We start from the raw sequence: 14777 nt of genomic DNA on the forward strand, positions 1-14777 counted from the left end.
AAGAGAAAGGAAAAAGGAAAAGAAAGGAAGAGAAAGGAAAAAGGAAAAGAAAGGAAGAGAAAGGAAAAAGGAAAAGAAAGGAAGAGAAAGGAAAAAGGAAAAGAAAGGAAGAGAAAGGAAAAAGGAAAAGAAAGGAAGAGAAAGGAAAAAGGAAAAGAAAGGAAGAGAAAGGAAAAGGAAAAAGAAAGGAAGAGAAAGGAAAAAGGAAAAGAAAGGAAGAGAAAGGAAAAAGGAAAAGAAAGGAAGAGAAAGGAAAAAGGAAAAGAAAGGAAGAGAAAGGAAAAAGGAAAAGAAAGGAAGAGAAAGGAAAAAGGAAAAGAAAGGAAGAGAAAGGAAAAAGGAAAAGAAAGGAAGAGAAAGGAAAAAGGAAAAGAAAGGAAGAGAAAGGAAAAAGGAAAAGAAAGGAAGAGAAAGGAAAAAGGAAAAGAAAGGAAGAGAAAGGAAAAAGGAAAAGAAAGGAAGAGAAAGGAAAAAGGAAAAGAAAGGAAGAGAAAGGAAAAAGGAAAAGAAAGGAAGAGAAAGGAAAAAGGAAAAGAAAGGAAGAGAAAGGAAAAAGGAAAAGAAAGGAAGAGAAAGGAAAAAGGAAAAGAAAGGAAGAGAAAGGAAAAAGGAAAAGAAAGGAAGAGAAAGGAAAAAGGAAAGAAAGGAAGAGAAAGGAAAAAGGAAAAGAAAGGAAGAGAAAGGAAAAAGGAAAAGAAAGGAAGAGAAAGGAAAAAGGAAAAGAAAGGAAGAGAAAGGAAAAAGGAAAAGAAAGGAAGAGAAAGGAAAAAGGAAAAGAAAGGAAGAGAAAGGAAAAAGGAAAAGAAAGGAAGAGAAAGGAAAAAGGAAAAGAAAGGAAGAGAAAGGAAAAAGGAAAAGAAAGGAAGAGAAAGGAAAAAGGAAAAGAAAGGAAGAGAAAGGAAAAAGGAAAAGAAAGGAAGAGAAAGGAAAAAGGAAAAGAAAGGAGAAAGGAAAAGAAAGGAAAAAGGAAAAGAAAGGAAAAAGGGAAAGAAAGGAAAAGAAAGGAGCAAGGAAAAGAAAGGAAGAGAAAGGAAAAAGAAAAAGAAAGGAAAAAGGAAGAGAAAGGAAAAAGGGAAAGAAAGGAAAAAGGGAAAGAAAGGGAAAAAGGGAAAGAAAGGAAAAAGGGAAAGAAAGGAAAAAGGGAAAGAAAGGGAAAAAGGGAAAGAAAGGAAAAAGGGAAAGAAAGGAAAAAGGGAAAGAAAGGAGCAAGGGAAAGAAAGGAAGAGAAAGGAAAAAGGAAAAGAAAGGAAAAAGGAAAAGAAAGGAAAAAGGAAAAGAAAGGAAGAGAAAGGAAAAAGGGAAAGAAAGGAAAAGAAAGGAAGAGAAAGGAAAAAGGAAAAGAAAGGAAGAGAAAGGAAAAAGGGAAAGAAAGGAAGAGAAAGGAGAAAGAAAAAGGAAGAGAAAGGAGAAAGGAGCAAGGAAAAGAAAGGAGAAAGGAGCAAGGAAAAGAAAGGAGCAAGGAAAAGCAAGGAGCAAGGAAAAGAAAGGAGCAAGGAAAGGAAAGGTGCAAGGAAAAGAAAGGAGCAAGGAAAAGAAAGGAGAAAGGAGCAAGGAAAAGAAAGGAGAAAGGAGCAAGGAAAAGAAAGGAGCAAGGAAAAGAAAGGAGCAAGGAAAAGAAAGGAGAAGAACGGAGAAAGGAAAAAGGAAAAGAAAGGAAAAGAAAGGAGAAAGGAAAAAGGAAAAGAAAGGAAAAGAAAGGAGAAAGGAAAAGAAAGGAGGAAAAAAGAAAAAAAGGAGAAAAGAGCAAGGAAAGAAAAAGGAAAGAAAAGAGAAAGGAAAGGAAATAGGAAAGGGAAAGGAAAGGAAATGGGAAAGGAAAGGAACTGATACACTGAGATATAAAAATGAAGTAGAGACAGAGTGGGGCCCTAAGGCCATGGAGAAGAAATCTACAGTGCTCTCTACACAATTCTAGGCAGCACTTCCCTGTTTGTGGCAGCCCAGCCCATTAAGGATCAGGTTCTCCTCTATCAGCTGTGAAGTGTTTGTAGCTTGGTGGCATCTGTCAGATGTGTTCAGCAACAGTCACTAAACTAGTCTGGCAAAACTGGCTCCACTGCTGAAAAAACAAAATGATGACAAGAGTGTTTTGAAAAGAAGAGGGAAAAAGGCAAGAGACCTGCTCTGGAGTGATGGGGCACTGGGTGGGTAAATCTGTCCTCTAGCAGGTGCTGAAGGGCATGCACTGTGTCTTCACAGACACTGCAGGTGTGAGGCACGTTTTGGGGAGATAAAGTGCGTTTTGCATTGTCCCCAACAGAGTGATGCACGACGAGGTGAGTGACACAGAGAACATCCGGAAGAACCTGGCCATAGAGAGGACCATAGTGGAGGGCTGTGACATACTGCTAGACACCAGCCAGACCTTTATACGCCAAGGTAAGACATCCCCCTGCAAAACGGCCCAAAAATCGTGAAAGAAACTGCACTGAAGGCAGTAGGGCTGACAGTGCCCTCGCCAGGCTGGGCACTGCACTGGGCACCCTGAGCCTGCCCCGGGTCCCTGCAGGGTGAGTCACAAAATGCCCTGAAAATGGGTGGTTCTGAGCTGTGGCTGGACCTCAGTTTGGTGCTGTTTTCTTCAGGAAAACTGATGAAAATCAGCAGCACGTGAGTGGTGAGCCCCCATGGGACTGTAATTCACATTCTGCCTGGACTGTGCTGCCCAGGGGATGCAGCAGGGGAGGAGCAGCACTCTTTTCTTTCCTGTCTATTGATGGTAGCTTTAGAAACTCCTTCTGTTGAAATCTAGTTATAGTGGAATTTGTTGTTAGGCTCCAAAACAACTATGCTAGAATAATGTTTCCATTTTAAATAAGGGGCAGTTTTTGTCAGGAACTGCAAATTGGTTACAATTCTTACTTGATGGTGTTTACTTTAACTACTTATTTTTCTCCCACTTATATAATATTTTGCTTTTGGATCCCTTAAAGCAAGTTACTGTGTGTGTACAGATTAACTACAGATCTGTAGTGCAGGATTTTGACAGATTTTGCTCCTTTGTGCTGAAGAGCACTAAATACACTCAGGAAAGGTTAGGAATATAATTTAGCTGCATCACTTCACGAAACCTTTTCCAGATAACCCCAGCAGAACATCTGGTATTTGATGGGGCCGTGTTGTAGCTGGTAATTAATAGGCTTTCTGTACATTTTGAACTGCGATTTCTGCTGCTTCTGTAGTTATATGGCCAAACTGAAATTTTCTGTAATAACTTCCAGTATAATTCCTACAATACACCAACAACATTGTTTTTACAAACCCTATTTAATAAATAAATTAATTGATTCTTCATTAAATGTATGCACTTGTTATCTCTGAGGTATTTTAAGAGTTATAAATATGGCTTTAAGAAAAAAAAAAAAAAAGCTGTTTTGCATCCACAGCCAAAAAATTATAATGCTGTGATTATCCTAGGTTGATTTGTGCCATGAAATCTAATTAAATTTCAGAGTTTTTTTCAAGATTCTTACAATATGTAATACAAATATGCATTTATATTTATTGGGGTTTTCCCTTTAAGAATGGCTGATGATGCTTTGTCTGTGTACCCACTGCTTCATCAGTAAAACTCAGAATTTTTTAATGTGGGAATCAGTCTGAACAGATTACTGTTGGTGTGTTAGGCCCAGGCCAAACCCTGTCAGTAAATTAAATTCAGATTTATTTCTAGGCACACAGTCAGAGGACAGTGGACAGGAGTGTGTGTTACAGAAGGTGGTACCAGTTTATCTGATGGAACATCCACTGCCTGTGATTCTGTGCAAGGGCAGAAATCTGAATAAAGCAAATGAAGTGATGAAGACCATTTCCCTTTTACATCTGACAGTGAGGTCACTTTGCCAGTGACGTCCATCTCCTCTGATTTCTATTCCTATTTATTCTATATTCAATAGAAGCCTCTATCTAGGCTTCTGTTTGTTGTGTTGATTAGTGTAGATGGGCACAAGAACCTCTTTTTCAGCTTAAAACAGGAGAGAGGTGCAGTGTTCAGGCTTTTTCTGTGGATGTTAGTTACAACTTTTTTTTGTGTTAAAGACTTTACATTTTTAAGAAGAGATTGATTCTCTTAGGGTTGCACATGTTGAGACCATGGGAACTGTCCCTGGCAGTGTTTTGAAACGCAGATTGCGAATTCCCCTTGGAGTTTCTTGGGGTCTGATTTTCCCTGCCTCTTATTTAGGTACAGATTTTATAGTCAGGCACACCAACAAGCAAGGAACATTTTCTTTGTGTGGCTAAAGGACATCCAGGGAGTCTCAATTCTGTTGGCATCCAAACAGCTGGAGGCACCTGGAGCCCCTGTGCCTTCAAACACTGATGTTTCTGCATCAGCTGCTGTGAGCTTACCTCATACAGACATCATAACCACAAAATCATGCAATAGCTGAGGTTGGAAGGGACTTGGGAAATTCTGCATTCCAGTCTCAAGGCAGCACCAGCTGGAGGAGGTTTGCTTTCTGCCATGTCCAGTCAGTATTTTGTTGTTTCCAAGGGCAGAGACTCCACAGCCTCCCTGAATGAGCAGGAGCAGAATTCCTCCAGTGTTTAGCCCTCTGAGCAGTAAAAACAAACAACAAGAAAGAGTAAAACAGCCTGAAAACCTCCAGCACGGGGAAAGCCAGACTGAGCTGGTAAACCAGGCAGTTCAAAGTAGAGTTCTGAATGTTTGGGTTTGTTTATAAATACAGCCTTTTATATTCCTTGCATTAAGCAAAGGCTGAGAGAGTGACTGCTGAAGCACTGAAGTGCTTAAAGTGCTTAGGCCTGTGGCTGGATAAAAATTCCTGGGATTACACTATTGTCCAAACTATACTGTTAGTGAATGTTCTAAAATTAGCTCCACTTGCTCATTGCATCTGTACATTGGCCAGTTGTGACCATTTTTTCCCTTAAGAGGAAATCTGTGGTAGAGCCAATGCCCAGTTTTGTTAACCACTAAAGCCTGATGAGAATGCCCAAGGTCCTTGCTCAGTGTCAGCCATGGGTAGGAGACGTGTTCCTCTCTGCAGATTTGAAAGAGAGAAAATGCAGTCTCTGTTTTCTGCCTTTAGAGAGAGGTTTGCTCTGTCTTACCTCATTAAATGGTATTTCAGCTCCATGCAAGAACACTGTTTAACCTTCAGCCCATTATGGCAGAACAGAGTATGTTAGTCCTGAAAGCATTCTAATGAAAATAAAAATAAATAGATAAGCAAAGGTTACCTGTAAACCTACTTCTGGAAACATATCATATTTGTATTACTCTACTAAGCAAAGCAGAAACAAAATGTCCAGATGGAATATTGCTGCCCTAAATGTGTCGATGGAATTTTAGGACTAAAAACACCCTAGGAATTTTGTCTGGGAGTTGTTTTGAACATGCTGGCCTTGCAGTGTGGCGTGAGAGACAGTCAGTGCAACATGGAAAAATCGCTGTTCCAACACATGGAAATGATCTCCTCTCTTACAGCTGAGGCAGGTTGGCTGTTTGTCCAGGGGAAATGCACAACAGCCAATAAATATTTATGGGTTTGGGTCAGAATATAAGTGAATCTGAAATGTTCCAGATTCCTTTGCAAAATTCTAGAGCATAACTTCACCCCACTGTTCTGTTTTGGTGACACAAGCTTTGTTATACACGTTAAGTCCAAAGGCTAAATGTCTGTCAGAGAACACTGGCAAATTTACTGCTGTGTGTTTTCCCATGTCAGAAGTTTACATATTAATAACTTAAAGCTACTCTAAACATATAGAGAGAGCTAGGTGTAGAAAAATGTAGATAAATAGCAGCTTTCTTAATTTGTTTGTTAATTTAAGATTGCGTACATGAACTTTGAGAAAGATAATTCTTTTGACAACACAGAGTAAGAATTGCTAATCTAATATTTCATGGATAATTCTGTCAGGCTGGCATTGTGTCAGGATGCTGCCACTCCTTTGAGCTCTGATGCAGCAGTGCTAGCTCATATCTGGAAGGGGCAAGTCAAAGCCTTCTCCTCCTGCTTGTCCTGCTGTGCAGCTCCCTCTGCATCATCAGCTCCTCGGTGCTGCTGTGACCTTGCTCCTGTCAGGGAGCTGTCAGCTGCCTCTTCCCAGCATTATTTTCCTGCAGGTTTAGCTGTGTGATGCTGGAACAAGGCAGGAGCCAGTGTAAAGGTAATAGTGAGGAGAGATGTGTGGGAATGAGGCTAGGAGGTCTCTTGGCTGCCCTGTCTGCTAGCAGCGAGTTGTATGGTAGGAATCTTTCTGTTTAATCTACAGAGGAGTTGCACTTCGCCGCCAAATTTAACTCCTGCTCCAAATTTGGAGGTGATACACATGGTGGGATCAATCTGGAAAAGTTGGTCACAGACTGAGATGTGAAACAGCAGAGAAGCAGAGCTGTCCCCAGCCTGGAGCTCTGCAAAGCAAAATTCAGGCTTATGTAAGCAGGTTCAATTTAGTTCGGGAGTGTCTTACTGGTAACACATTTCAGATGAGCTGTGGAGCACTGACAATTATGCAGTAAGAGATAAGAAGAAGAAGAAATGTGCTGCATTTCCATCTCTCTTGCCCACAGGCTCGCACACAAACTCTTTTCCGTCAAAAGGAACTTTTCCCCGTTCTTTCCATTCCCCGTCTCCTTGGTTTGGAAGCGCCCTGCCTTTTTCAAGTGTAGTGGCTGTCAAAGTGGTGCTTGCTGTTCAGCCACATTTTCTGATCAGTGGCCTCTTAGTGAGTTTAATTGCCTGATCAGCCTAGATCCCATCCTGCCGTGTGCACAAGTGCTAGTCTGGAGTGCACTTGAGTCTGTTTACGATAAGAAACAAAGGGAACTTGTGCTGAAGAGGCACTGATACACGTTGAGGCTGGAATGAAGAGTAAATTAATGCAGTAGTAGCCAATGAATTAACAGCTTGAGTGTTGCCTACTAAATATTATTGTAACACAGTAAATTTTGCACCTTCATTACCAGGTTCCCTTATCCAGGTCCCCTCAGTTGAGAGGGGAAAGCTGAGTAAAGTTCGCCTGGGCTCGTTGTCCTTGAAGAAAGAAGGAGAAAGACAATGCTTCTTGTTTACAAAACACTTCTTAATTTGTACAAGAAGTTCAGGAGGAAAACTGCATCTTCTTAAGGTATGCACTTTATAGTAGGATTTAATTCGCAAAATGAAAACATGTCTTTGGTGAACTGTCAACATTTTACTGTTTTATGGCTTTCACCTGCGCTCTGCATTAGTGGTTATAAACAAAAGTTTATTTAGTAATGTTTAACTGCTTTTTCTTTTCATTGCAAATACTAGAATTCAGCCAATTGTCTTCTTTTAGACCCAGTTAATTCTAGTAAACTGGGGATTAGAAACAAGGCAGTGATGTATCTATTTGTTTGAAGCAGTGAATAAATTCAGTGTATGTAGCAATGAATTTAAGTCAGTTTTCAGTGCATAAATCAGTCAGTATAACCCTGCAGAATTGCCAAAGAACATTTTCCAGAGCTCTAATAAAATTAATTCTCAAAGTCAATTCTGTTTTCCTGAACAGCATGTTCTCTTAAACAAAAATGTCATCTAGGAACAATCTAGTTATATTTGTTGAGATTCAGGCTTTCATAGTGCTGGCTTGTGGGTAAAGAGATGTTGGTAGTTCACAGAGTGGATTATGTAGAATGGAATTTTAATTTGGCATACCAAGAGGTTATTAAGGTTCATGTGCTTTCTCACTTTGCTCCTCTTAAAAAGTTCAAGTACTTATGCAAAATAAATAGAGTCTAAGGGAACCTTTAAGAAACCTTGAATGTTTTTAATTTAAATTCAGAAGATTAAATTCTAGTTAACTTTTTTGGAACTTGTGAACAAGTCTGTGTGTGCCATAAATTAGAGTGTGGTAAAAGTGAAAGAAGTTTTGTGCATTGTACTATTGATCTGTTGGATTAAGAAAAACATTCTGTTTAGTCTGTTTGGGTTTAGCTCTTTAGGGAAAAAATGTGCATCATGAAATTGATGTATCTTCCTTAGAGTTCTGAGTAGTGTAAAGAGTAAGGTATGGCCACATGTAAAAAAAAACCTGTGACAAATGGGAATAAATAACATTTGTGTGAAATGTGCTTTGATTCCACAGACAGGAGGTGTTCTGTCTCTAATAGAGTGCACACTTGTTGAGGAGACAGAAGCGAGTGATGATGATTGTAAGTTAAATTCAGCTGTCAGTAGTAAGTACAGTTTCTAGTTTCCTAAAATTAGTAACCTTATTTTTATTTTTTTTTTCATAAGACCAACTAGATATGTGTTTGTGAATCCAGTAGAATACAGTGTGAAACTGATTCAGTAGAAGGGCTGTTCCAATAATGGACATGCTGGCTTGGGTGGGGGGTTGCTTTCTTGTATTTGTTCCTGCTGTTGACACCCTGCACTGGATTTTCAAGAGGGTTGGCTGGAAAAATGTGACATATTATTTGCTAACTTTTGTATTTAAGTTCACCCACAGCATCTTGGAAAATAAAATAAGAAAATAAATATAAAAAAAAAATTAAAAATTAAAAAAGCTTTAAATAAGCTGCAGATAATTAGCTTTCTGAAATGCACAGGGGTTTAGTGATTTGGAAGAAATATTGGGAAGATTTTCATCTTGGGGTTTCCACAAACCTGGACTGTGAGCTTGCTTAAATGGAATTACAAAATACAGTCTCAGGCTGATTTTATTGTCGATTCTTTCAGCTTGCATCTTGCAGTTTGTCAAGTTTTGCACTTGAATTGTGGAAGTAGTTTCATTAATTTGAGTGATACTTGTAGTATGGTGAGGATGTACTGGCATACAAGTGTAATAAGGTTCTTCATCTTGAGGAGCAAACCCCAGTATCTTTGTGCTTGGCATACATGAACAACAAAATGAGTTGTTGGATACCTAACTGGATTTTCTCTTTATTAGGAAGATGTTTTAAAGCGATTTCCCTTGTAAATGAAGTTGCTGTTTTCTTAGTCTTGTACTCCGCCGTTTCACGCTGTGATGTTTTTCTCCCCTCTGGCCGTAAAGCAAAGGGCTCGGGGCAGGTGTTTGGACACCTGGATTTCAAGCTGATAGTGGAGCCCTCGGATGGTCCTCCTTTCACTGTGGTCCTTCTGGCCCCGTCACGGCAGGAGAAAGCAGCGTGGACCAGCGACATCAGCCAGGTACGGGGTGCTCTTCTCACCTGCTGTCGGTGAGCTCCGGGCTCACGCCGTGCCCCTGGGAGCCAGCCTGCCACAGGCTGCTGGACACCTTGGATTTGCTGTGCCATCTGTGAAAAACCCTCAGTGCTCTGCCCAAAAATTCTGTCCTGGCATTCCAGTCACCAGGAAAGCGTTTCTCCAAAACAGAGATAGGGTGTGAATTTCAATATTGTCCATGGAAAAACACAGTGGTAAATCATTTCTATGTCTAAGGAGAACCCATCCAAATACATATTTTGATTTAAGAAGAGGGGTAGTACTGGTTTGTTCACGATTTTCATACAGATCCAAAAACACCTGAGTGTCCTAGTGTAAAAATGATACCATATCACATCAATAATGAAGTGAGAAAATGGGATAAACTCTTCTTTCCACCAAAAATGAATACCAAAAACCATTATAAATAATTGCTGACAATTATTGTGACAGCGTGCAGGAGCTGTCTATGTTGTGAATGAATGGAAAGGGTATTTAAAAATTTTTAAATGTCAGGGACAAGTTGTTGGGGTTTTTTTTAAATTGTTTTTAGTTAACAACATAATAGACGAACTTCATCATAATCTATTTGTGGAAAGAAATTGAACGCAATTAAGATAAAACCAACCTGAACTTCCAGCTCACCAGAGCTAAATCAAGGCTGTTTATGTTTTGTTTATGCACAAAGACAAGAACATAGATCTCTCAGAGTTCTGATTTCAGGTCCTAGCCTCTATTAATTTAGAGAGAAGTAGCTGATTAGAGGAATATCAGCATGGAATGTCATGCATTTCCAAAGATGCTATTATTGCTGGCATCATCTCCAGATGAATCATCATCATAATGAGTAGAAATTGCTTAAAAATAAGAATTCTGACTTACTTTGTGCTGGATTAACATTTTTGAAAGAACAAAAATAGGAAAATAAAAGTCTCCAAAATACAGTATGAGCTGCAACTTGCTGTCTTAAAGACAGACATAGTTGAATAATTTTTTACAAAACAGATTTTCATGGAATTATTTTGTTCCATTGACAAGTAAAATTATTGGAGCCATTTGCTGGCATGGAAAGACCATTTAAGAACACTAGTAAGTCCATTCTTAGCCTAAATGACAATTATTTAAAAAGTCATCTGATACCAGGATTGGTGCTAAGGACTTCTTTGACACATTTCAAAGTCAAATAGGGTAAATATAAGTATTTCTGTTAAATGTATTTCTCACTGCTTTTAGGTAATGATTTGAGAAAATCATACTGTGAATTATTGCAGCTGCACTTTCCAAATAATCTTAAAATCCTGAATTGAAACCCACATAAAACTAGATGATGTAGTAGATGATGTTTTAAATTTATAGCTATAGATGTGATCTAAACCTGAAGAGGCCTGTGATTGTCAGGTTTGGGCAATCTAATATCAATCACTGCTCTGCTGTGAAATGTTCCAAGGCCTGAAGGCTACACGTTTTCTTGAAGTCAAGATAAATGTGTGTGATAATTTTTGAGAATTTTTACTGATTTTTTTACTCCTTTTTACTGATGTGAGGAGATTGTCCATATATATGCATATTTATTTATGTATATGTGTGTGTGTATCTATATATGTATATCTATATGTGTGTGTATCAATGAAAGTAGAAAGTGTTATGAAGACAAGAGCCCTGTAGGGTTTGGGAGCAGGTCCAGCCCCTTCCCCATCTCCCTGCCCTCCTTTGGGCTCATCTATGAACTACATAAAAGTGCACATGAAAATCCCTCCTAATTCCCAGCCCAAAACATTTACACAAGATTCTGCAGGGAACAGCTTGGACAGCTTCCTCACAGCTGTGTTTCACAAGGAGAACCACTTGAATTTGTTTTTACAAGTGTGTTTCTAGAAGCTTTTTTATATTCCCTTCTGGTCTTTTGCACAGAGTAAAGGTTAAGGTATTACTGTACCCCTTGGAGTATAAAGAATTCTGACTTTCTTGTGGTCTCAATTTCTCAAGCTTACACTCTTTCAGGAAATACTAGAAATAATGAGTTTTGTTCCCTTCCAAAGGAGCTTCAAAGGAAATATCACTTCCAACTCAAAATGCTTAATCATGTGGAAAAGAAATGTTGCTGCACAGAATACCCTGAGAGGCAAGGCTAGCGAAGCATGTCGACTCTAATTCTTGCATCACTGCTTTTCATTTGAGAAATTAATCAGCCCATGCCCTGCAAAACTGTGTTTCGAGCTTATAGGGATGTGAAAGATGTGGGAACATGTCCCATCACCCTGTGTTTTGATTTTAACAGTTTTCAATGTTTATTTTCACAGTGCATTGATAATATAAGGTGCAATGGATTAATGACAATAGTGTTTGAAGAAAACTCCAAAGTCACAGTGCCACATATGATCAAGTAAGTGCAACAAAAAACAAAATAGGTTGTTGTGTTTCTTCAATAAAAATGCTAAAAAGAGAAAGCATGTGTTCAGAAAAAGAAAACCTTTAGTTTGTTTTTTTTTTTTCTCCCATTTCAGTTGAATGATTCTGTATCCCAAAATATATATTTTCAAATCCCTTTCTTGGAATTGTAGGGATCACCCCATGGTGAACTCTCAATTCACAGTGCTGGATCACAACTTAGGTTTAACTGGGTTTTGAATACTTGCCTTCAGTTATACCTCAGATGCATGATTTTGTTCTCAGGTAGATTTTACTTGTCATCTCATAATTTTGTTGGAGATTTTTTAAAATGTCTTCAGAATTTATGTGACTGCAGACAAGTACCATTTTCAAAGGTATTTTGTTATATTAGCCAAAGGTTTTGTTCTCTGTAGTTCAGTTATTTCTGTTAAAAAATTATTTTCTCTCATGATTTTAACTGATCACATCAAAGTAGCATCAATGTTTATAAGGCTGCTTCCCTTACCTTTGGATTCTCTGTTATTGACTGTAATACGTGGTTTTTGTTTCTAGTGAGATATTCTCAGCACATGATTCCAGGTTTTCAACACATCTTGGATCTTCTACATACCTCAGTTTACATGAGTTTTACTCATTTGTAGCCAATGAATATATTAGTGAATGAAACATAGGGACAGGCATAAAACTATTTCCTTTCTCACTATTATCTGTCACATCTCTTTGTTTCTCAAATGCCTCTTCTCTCTGTGCTTAGAAATAGGAGAGAGAAAACATCAGGGAATGCACTGCTAGGGCACATACTTCTGATCCCTGGAAATAAAGCATTTTTTTGTCTTCAGCTTTACTCCAGGAACTCTCCAGAGCACAAACACTTCTGTCACCTGCAGAGTTTTAAAAGTACATTTGTCCCCTCCCAAAGTACAGCAGGACCTCAGTCCCAGGGCCACCAGCAAGGAATATTAATTCTAAAGAAAATACATCTTCACAACACTTACAAATAGGGTGTTCTCCTTCTCAAATTTTTCAGCACAGTTTGGCTTTCAGAGTCAGATATCATTGGGTGATAAAAACAAAAAAATGCCACTTTTTGGAGGGCCCAGTTTAAGAAATTAGATTTTTATTGTTATTTTTTTTTTTTTATTCAATACAGTGCAGAATTTAGTGGAATATCCTGATTTTTCTTCTGAGAAAATCCAATAATTTTTAACAAAAAGATGGGGTGTATTGAAAGATGCTTTACTTAATATTCACGCTGTTTACAAACTAAGTAAAACAGAATTTGAGGGGAAACCCTCCCCATTATGGATAGGGTAATGTAAATTATTCTCTTATTTTGATGCTCAAGCAAAAATTGGTTGTTTTTTATTTTTGTTTTTTTCACTAAAACAAAGATTCTTCTCGGTTTCTGCTTTGAATTTTGAGGTGTTTTGTGCTGTTCCCTCTTTCTTCTTTTAAAACAAAGTAATTATTGGAGCTGAAGGCAGGTGTTAATTTGCAGGTAAGCCTAAGACACCTAAAAGCCTTAAACCTAGCTAAGGGGTTAATTTTGCTGAATTTTTTTGGGATCTGTTGCTTTATTTTAGATAAAGCTTGATCCCAGCAGAAAACATTGTGATCAGTTATTCCATACTGAGATTTTAGTAATATTGACCCATGGACCACAGAGAGAGACAAGAGGGGGACAATTCTGCCATCTGTTCCATTTCAGAAATTTAAGCATGATTAACAGTTTCTTAGACTTTGTAAGAGCAAAGCGTTTGCCAAAAATAAAATGTAAGTTCCCTCAGTTATGGAAGCAGGTATCAACACAAATGAAAAGTTTTCTTGCACTGATGAAACACAACAGTGCATAAATATTTGCTGATTTTAGGTTGACAAGAACAGCTAAAGGGGTGCCACTCCTTTGATGCCTGGAGAGGCTCCAGGGGCAGGGGCTGGGCAGGGTTAAAGGAATAAAGCAGGGATCCATTAAAAGCCCTTCCAAGGATGCACCTTGGGCACTGCAGGAGCCCGGCCCTGGCTCCAGCCAGGATGGCTCAGGAGTTTCACCCTTGGATCACTTTGGTCCATCCCCACCTCGGGGTGAACCGTGCAATTCCAGCTGCAGGGGATGCAGTCCCATCCTCCCAGCTCGCTCTCCTCAGCTCGGGGCTGTTTGTGCTTTTTGGGCCCAAAGCTGCAGCGCTGCCCTTGGTTGTGGGGCTGGGAAAGGATTGTTGTGTGTGCCTGAGCTGTGAGGAGAGCTTGCTGTCACTTTGTGTGGAGTTCAGAGTCACACACCAGGGCAGGGCACAACCTGGGAACGCTGGAAGGCAAAACCTAAGGCATCACCTTAGCCATGATCACGTATTGGTAAAGTGCTTTAAATTTGACTTTTGTGTAGATCTGATGCCCGTCTCCACAGAGATGACATTGACATTTGCTTCAGCAAAACGCTGAATTCCTGCAAGGTGCCCCAAATCCGCTACGCGAGCGTGGAGCGCCTCTTGGAGCGGCTGACGGACCTGAGGTTCCTGAGCATCGACTTCCTCAACACCTTCCTGCACACCTACCGCATCTTCACCACCGCTGCCGTGGTCCTGGAGAAGCTCTCTGACATCTACAGGCGCCCCTTCACCTCCATTCCCGTCAGGTGAGTGAGCGCGGGTGTCTCCAGCACCCCGACCTTCCCGTCACCGGTTTCTGCAGCAGACACCACGGCCTCCGCCCCTGCTCGTTTTGCAGGCTTTTTTCTCATTATTTGCTGTAAATAACCCAAGAAAAAGGCTCTTAGTGTGAGAAACAAGGCTCACACTTAAAAATTTTTGAGAGTTTAATGAGTGATAATAAGGGATAAGGCAAAAGTCACAGGGCTGGGTGCATAGACTTGGCTAAATGCACATGGTTAACTATAATAACTTTTTCTTATATACTTTTTCACTGCATTGGTCAAATGTATATTCATGAACATTATACATAATCAAACATTTTTTTGAGTTTGATGTTTTGGGAATTCTTTATCTTAGTTTGACATTTGAAGTCATCTTTTTAGAGTACATGCTACAATGCAAACATGATTTTGAGAGTCCTGTACTTTATTTTTTCCCCCTGGTTTGTGGTTTGACAGTTATGATTAGCCAAAGCATTAGTGGTAGATTCTTTCTTGCTCCTTTGGTATTATTTTCTTGTGTTTTGTCAATGTTGTTTTATCATACAGACATTTTGGCTATTTTTACAAATAATTTTAATTAACATTAGCAACTT

At 39.3% G+C, this 14777-nt stretch overlaps 1 protein-coding gene across 5 annotated transcripts in view; it reads left to right on the forward strand.

Annotated features, from left to right (window-relative positions):
* The window catches only part of RASGRF2 (Ras protein specific guanine nucleotide releasing factor 2), a 115396-nt gene that overhangs the window by 52659 nt on the left and 47960 nt on the right, over nt 1–14777 (forward strand). For 3 of the 5 annotated variants that reach the window (XM_088054377.1, XM_088054378.1, XM_088054380.1), the window contains exons 9-14: nt 2261–2379; nt 6938–7098; nt 8080–8170; nt 8992–9128; nt 11444–11526; nt 13918–14166. In XM_088054377.1, the coding sequence (XP_087910503.1) occupies nt 2261–2379; nt 6938–7098; nt 8080–8170; nt 8992–9128; nt 11444–11526; nt 13918–14166 (840 nt within the window). The remainder of the gene's footprint in view (nt 1–2260; nt 2380–6937; nt 7099–8079; nt 8171–8991; nt 9129–11443; nt 11527–13917; nt 14167–14777) is intronic. The other 2 variants (XM_014258227.2, XM_088054379.1) reach the window with 1 other exon arrangement.

This window comes from Pseudopodoces humilis, chromosome 4 (genome assembly GCF_049639895.1).
Source record: "Pseudopodoces humilis isolate 2021_Gansu_Grassland_sample_001 chromosome 4, ASM4963989v1, whole genome shotgun sequence".
Taxonomy (NCBI): Eukaryota; Metazoa; Chordata; class Aves; order Passeriformes; family Paridae; genus Pseudopodoces; species Pseudopodoces humilis.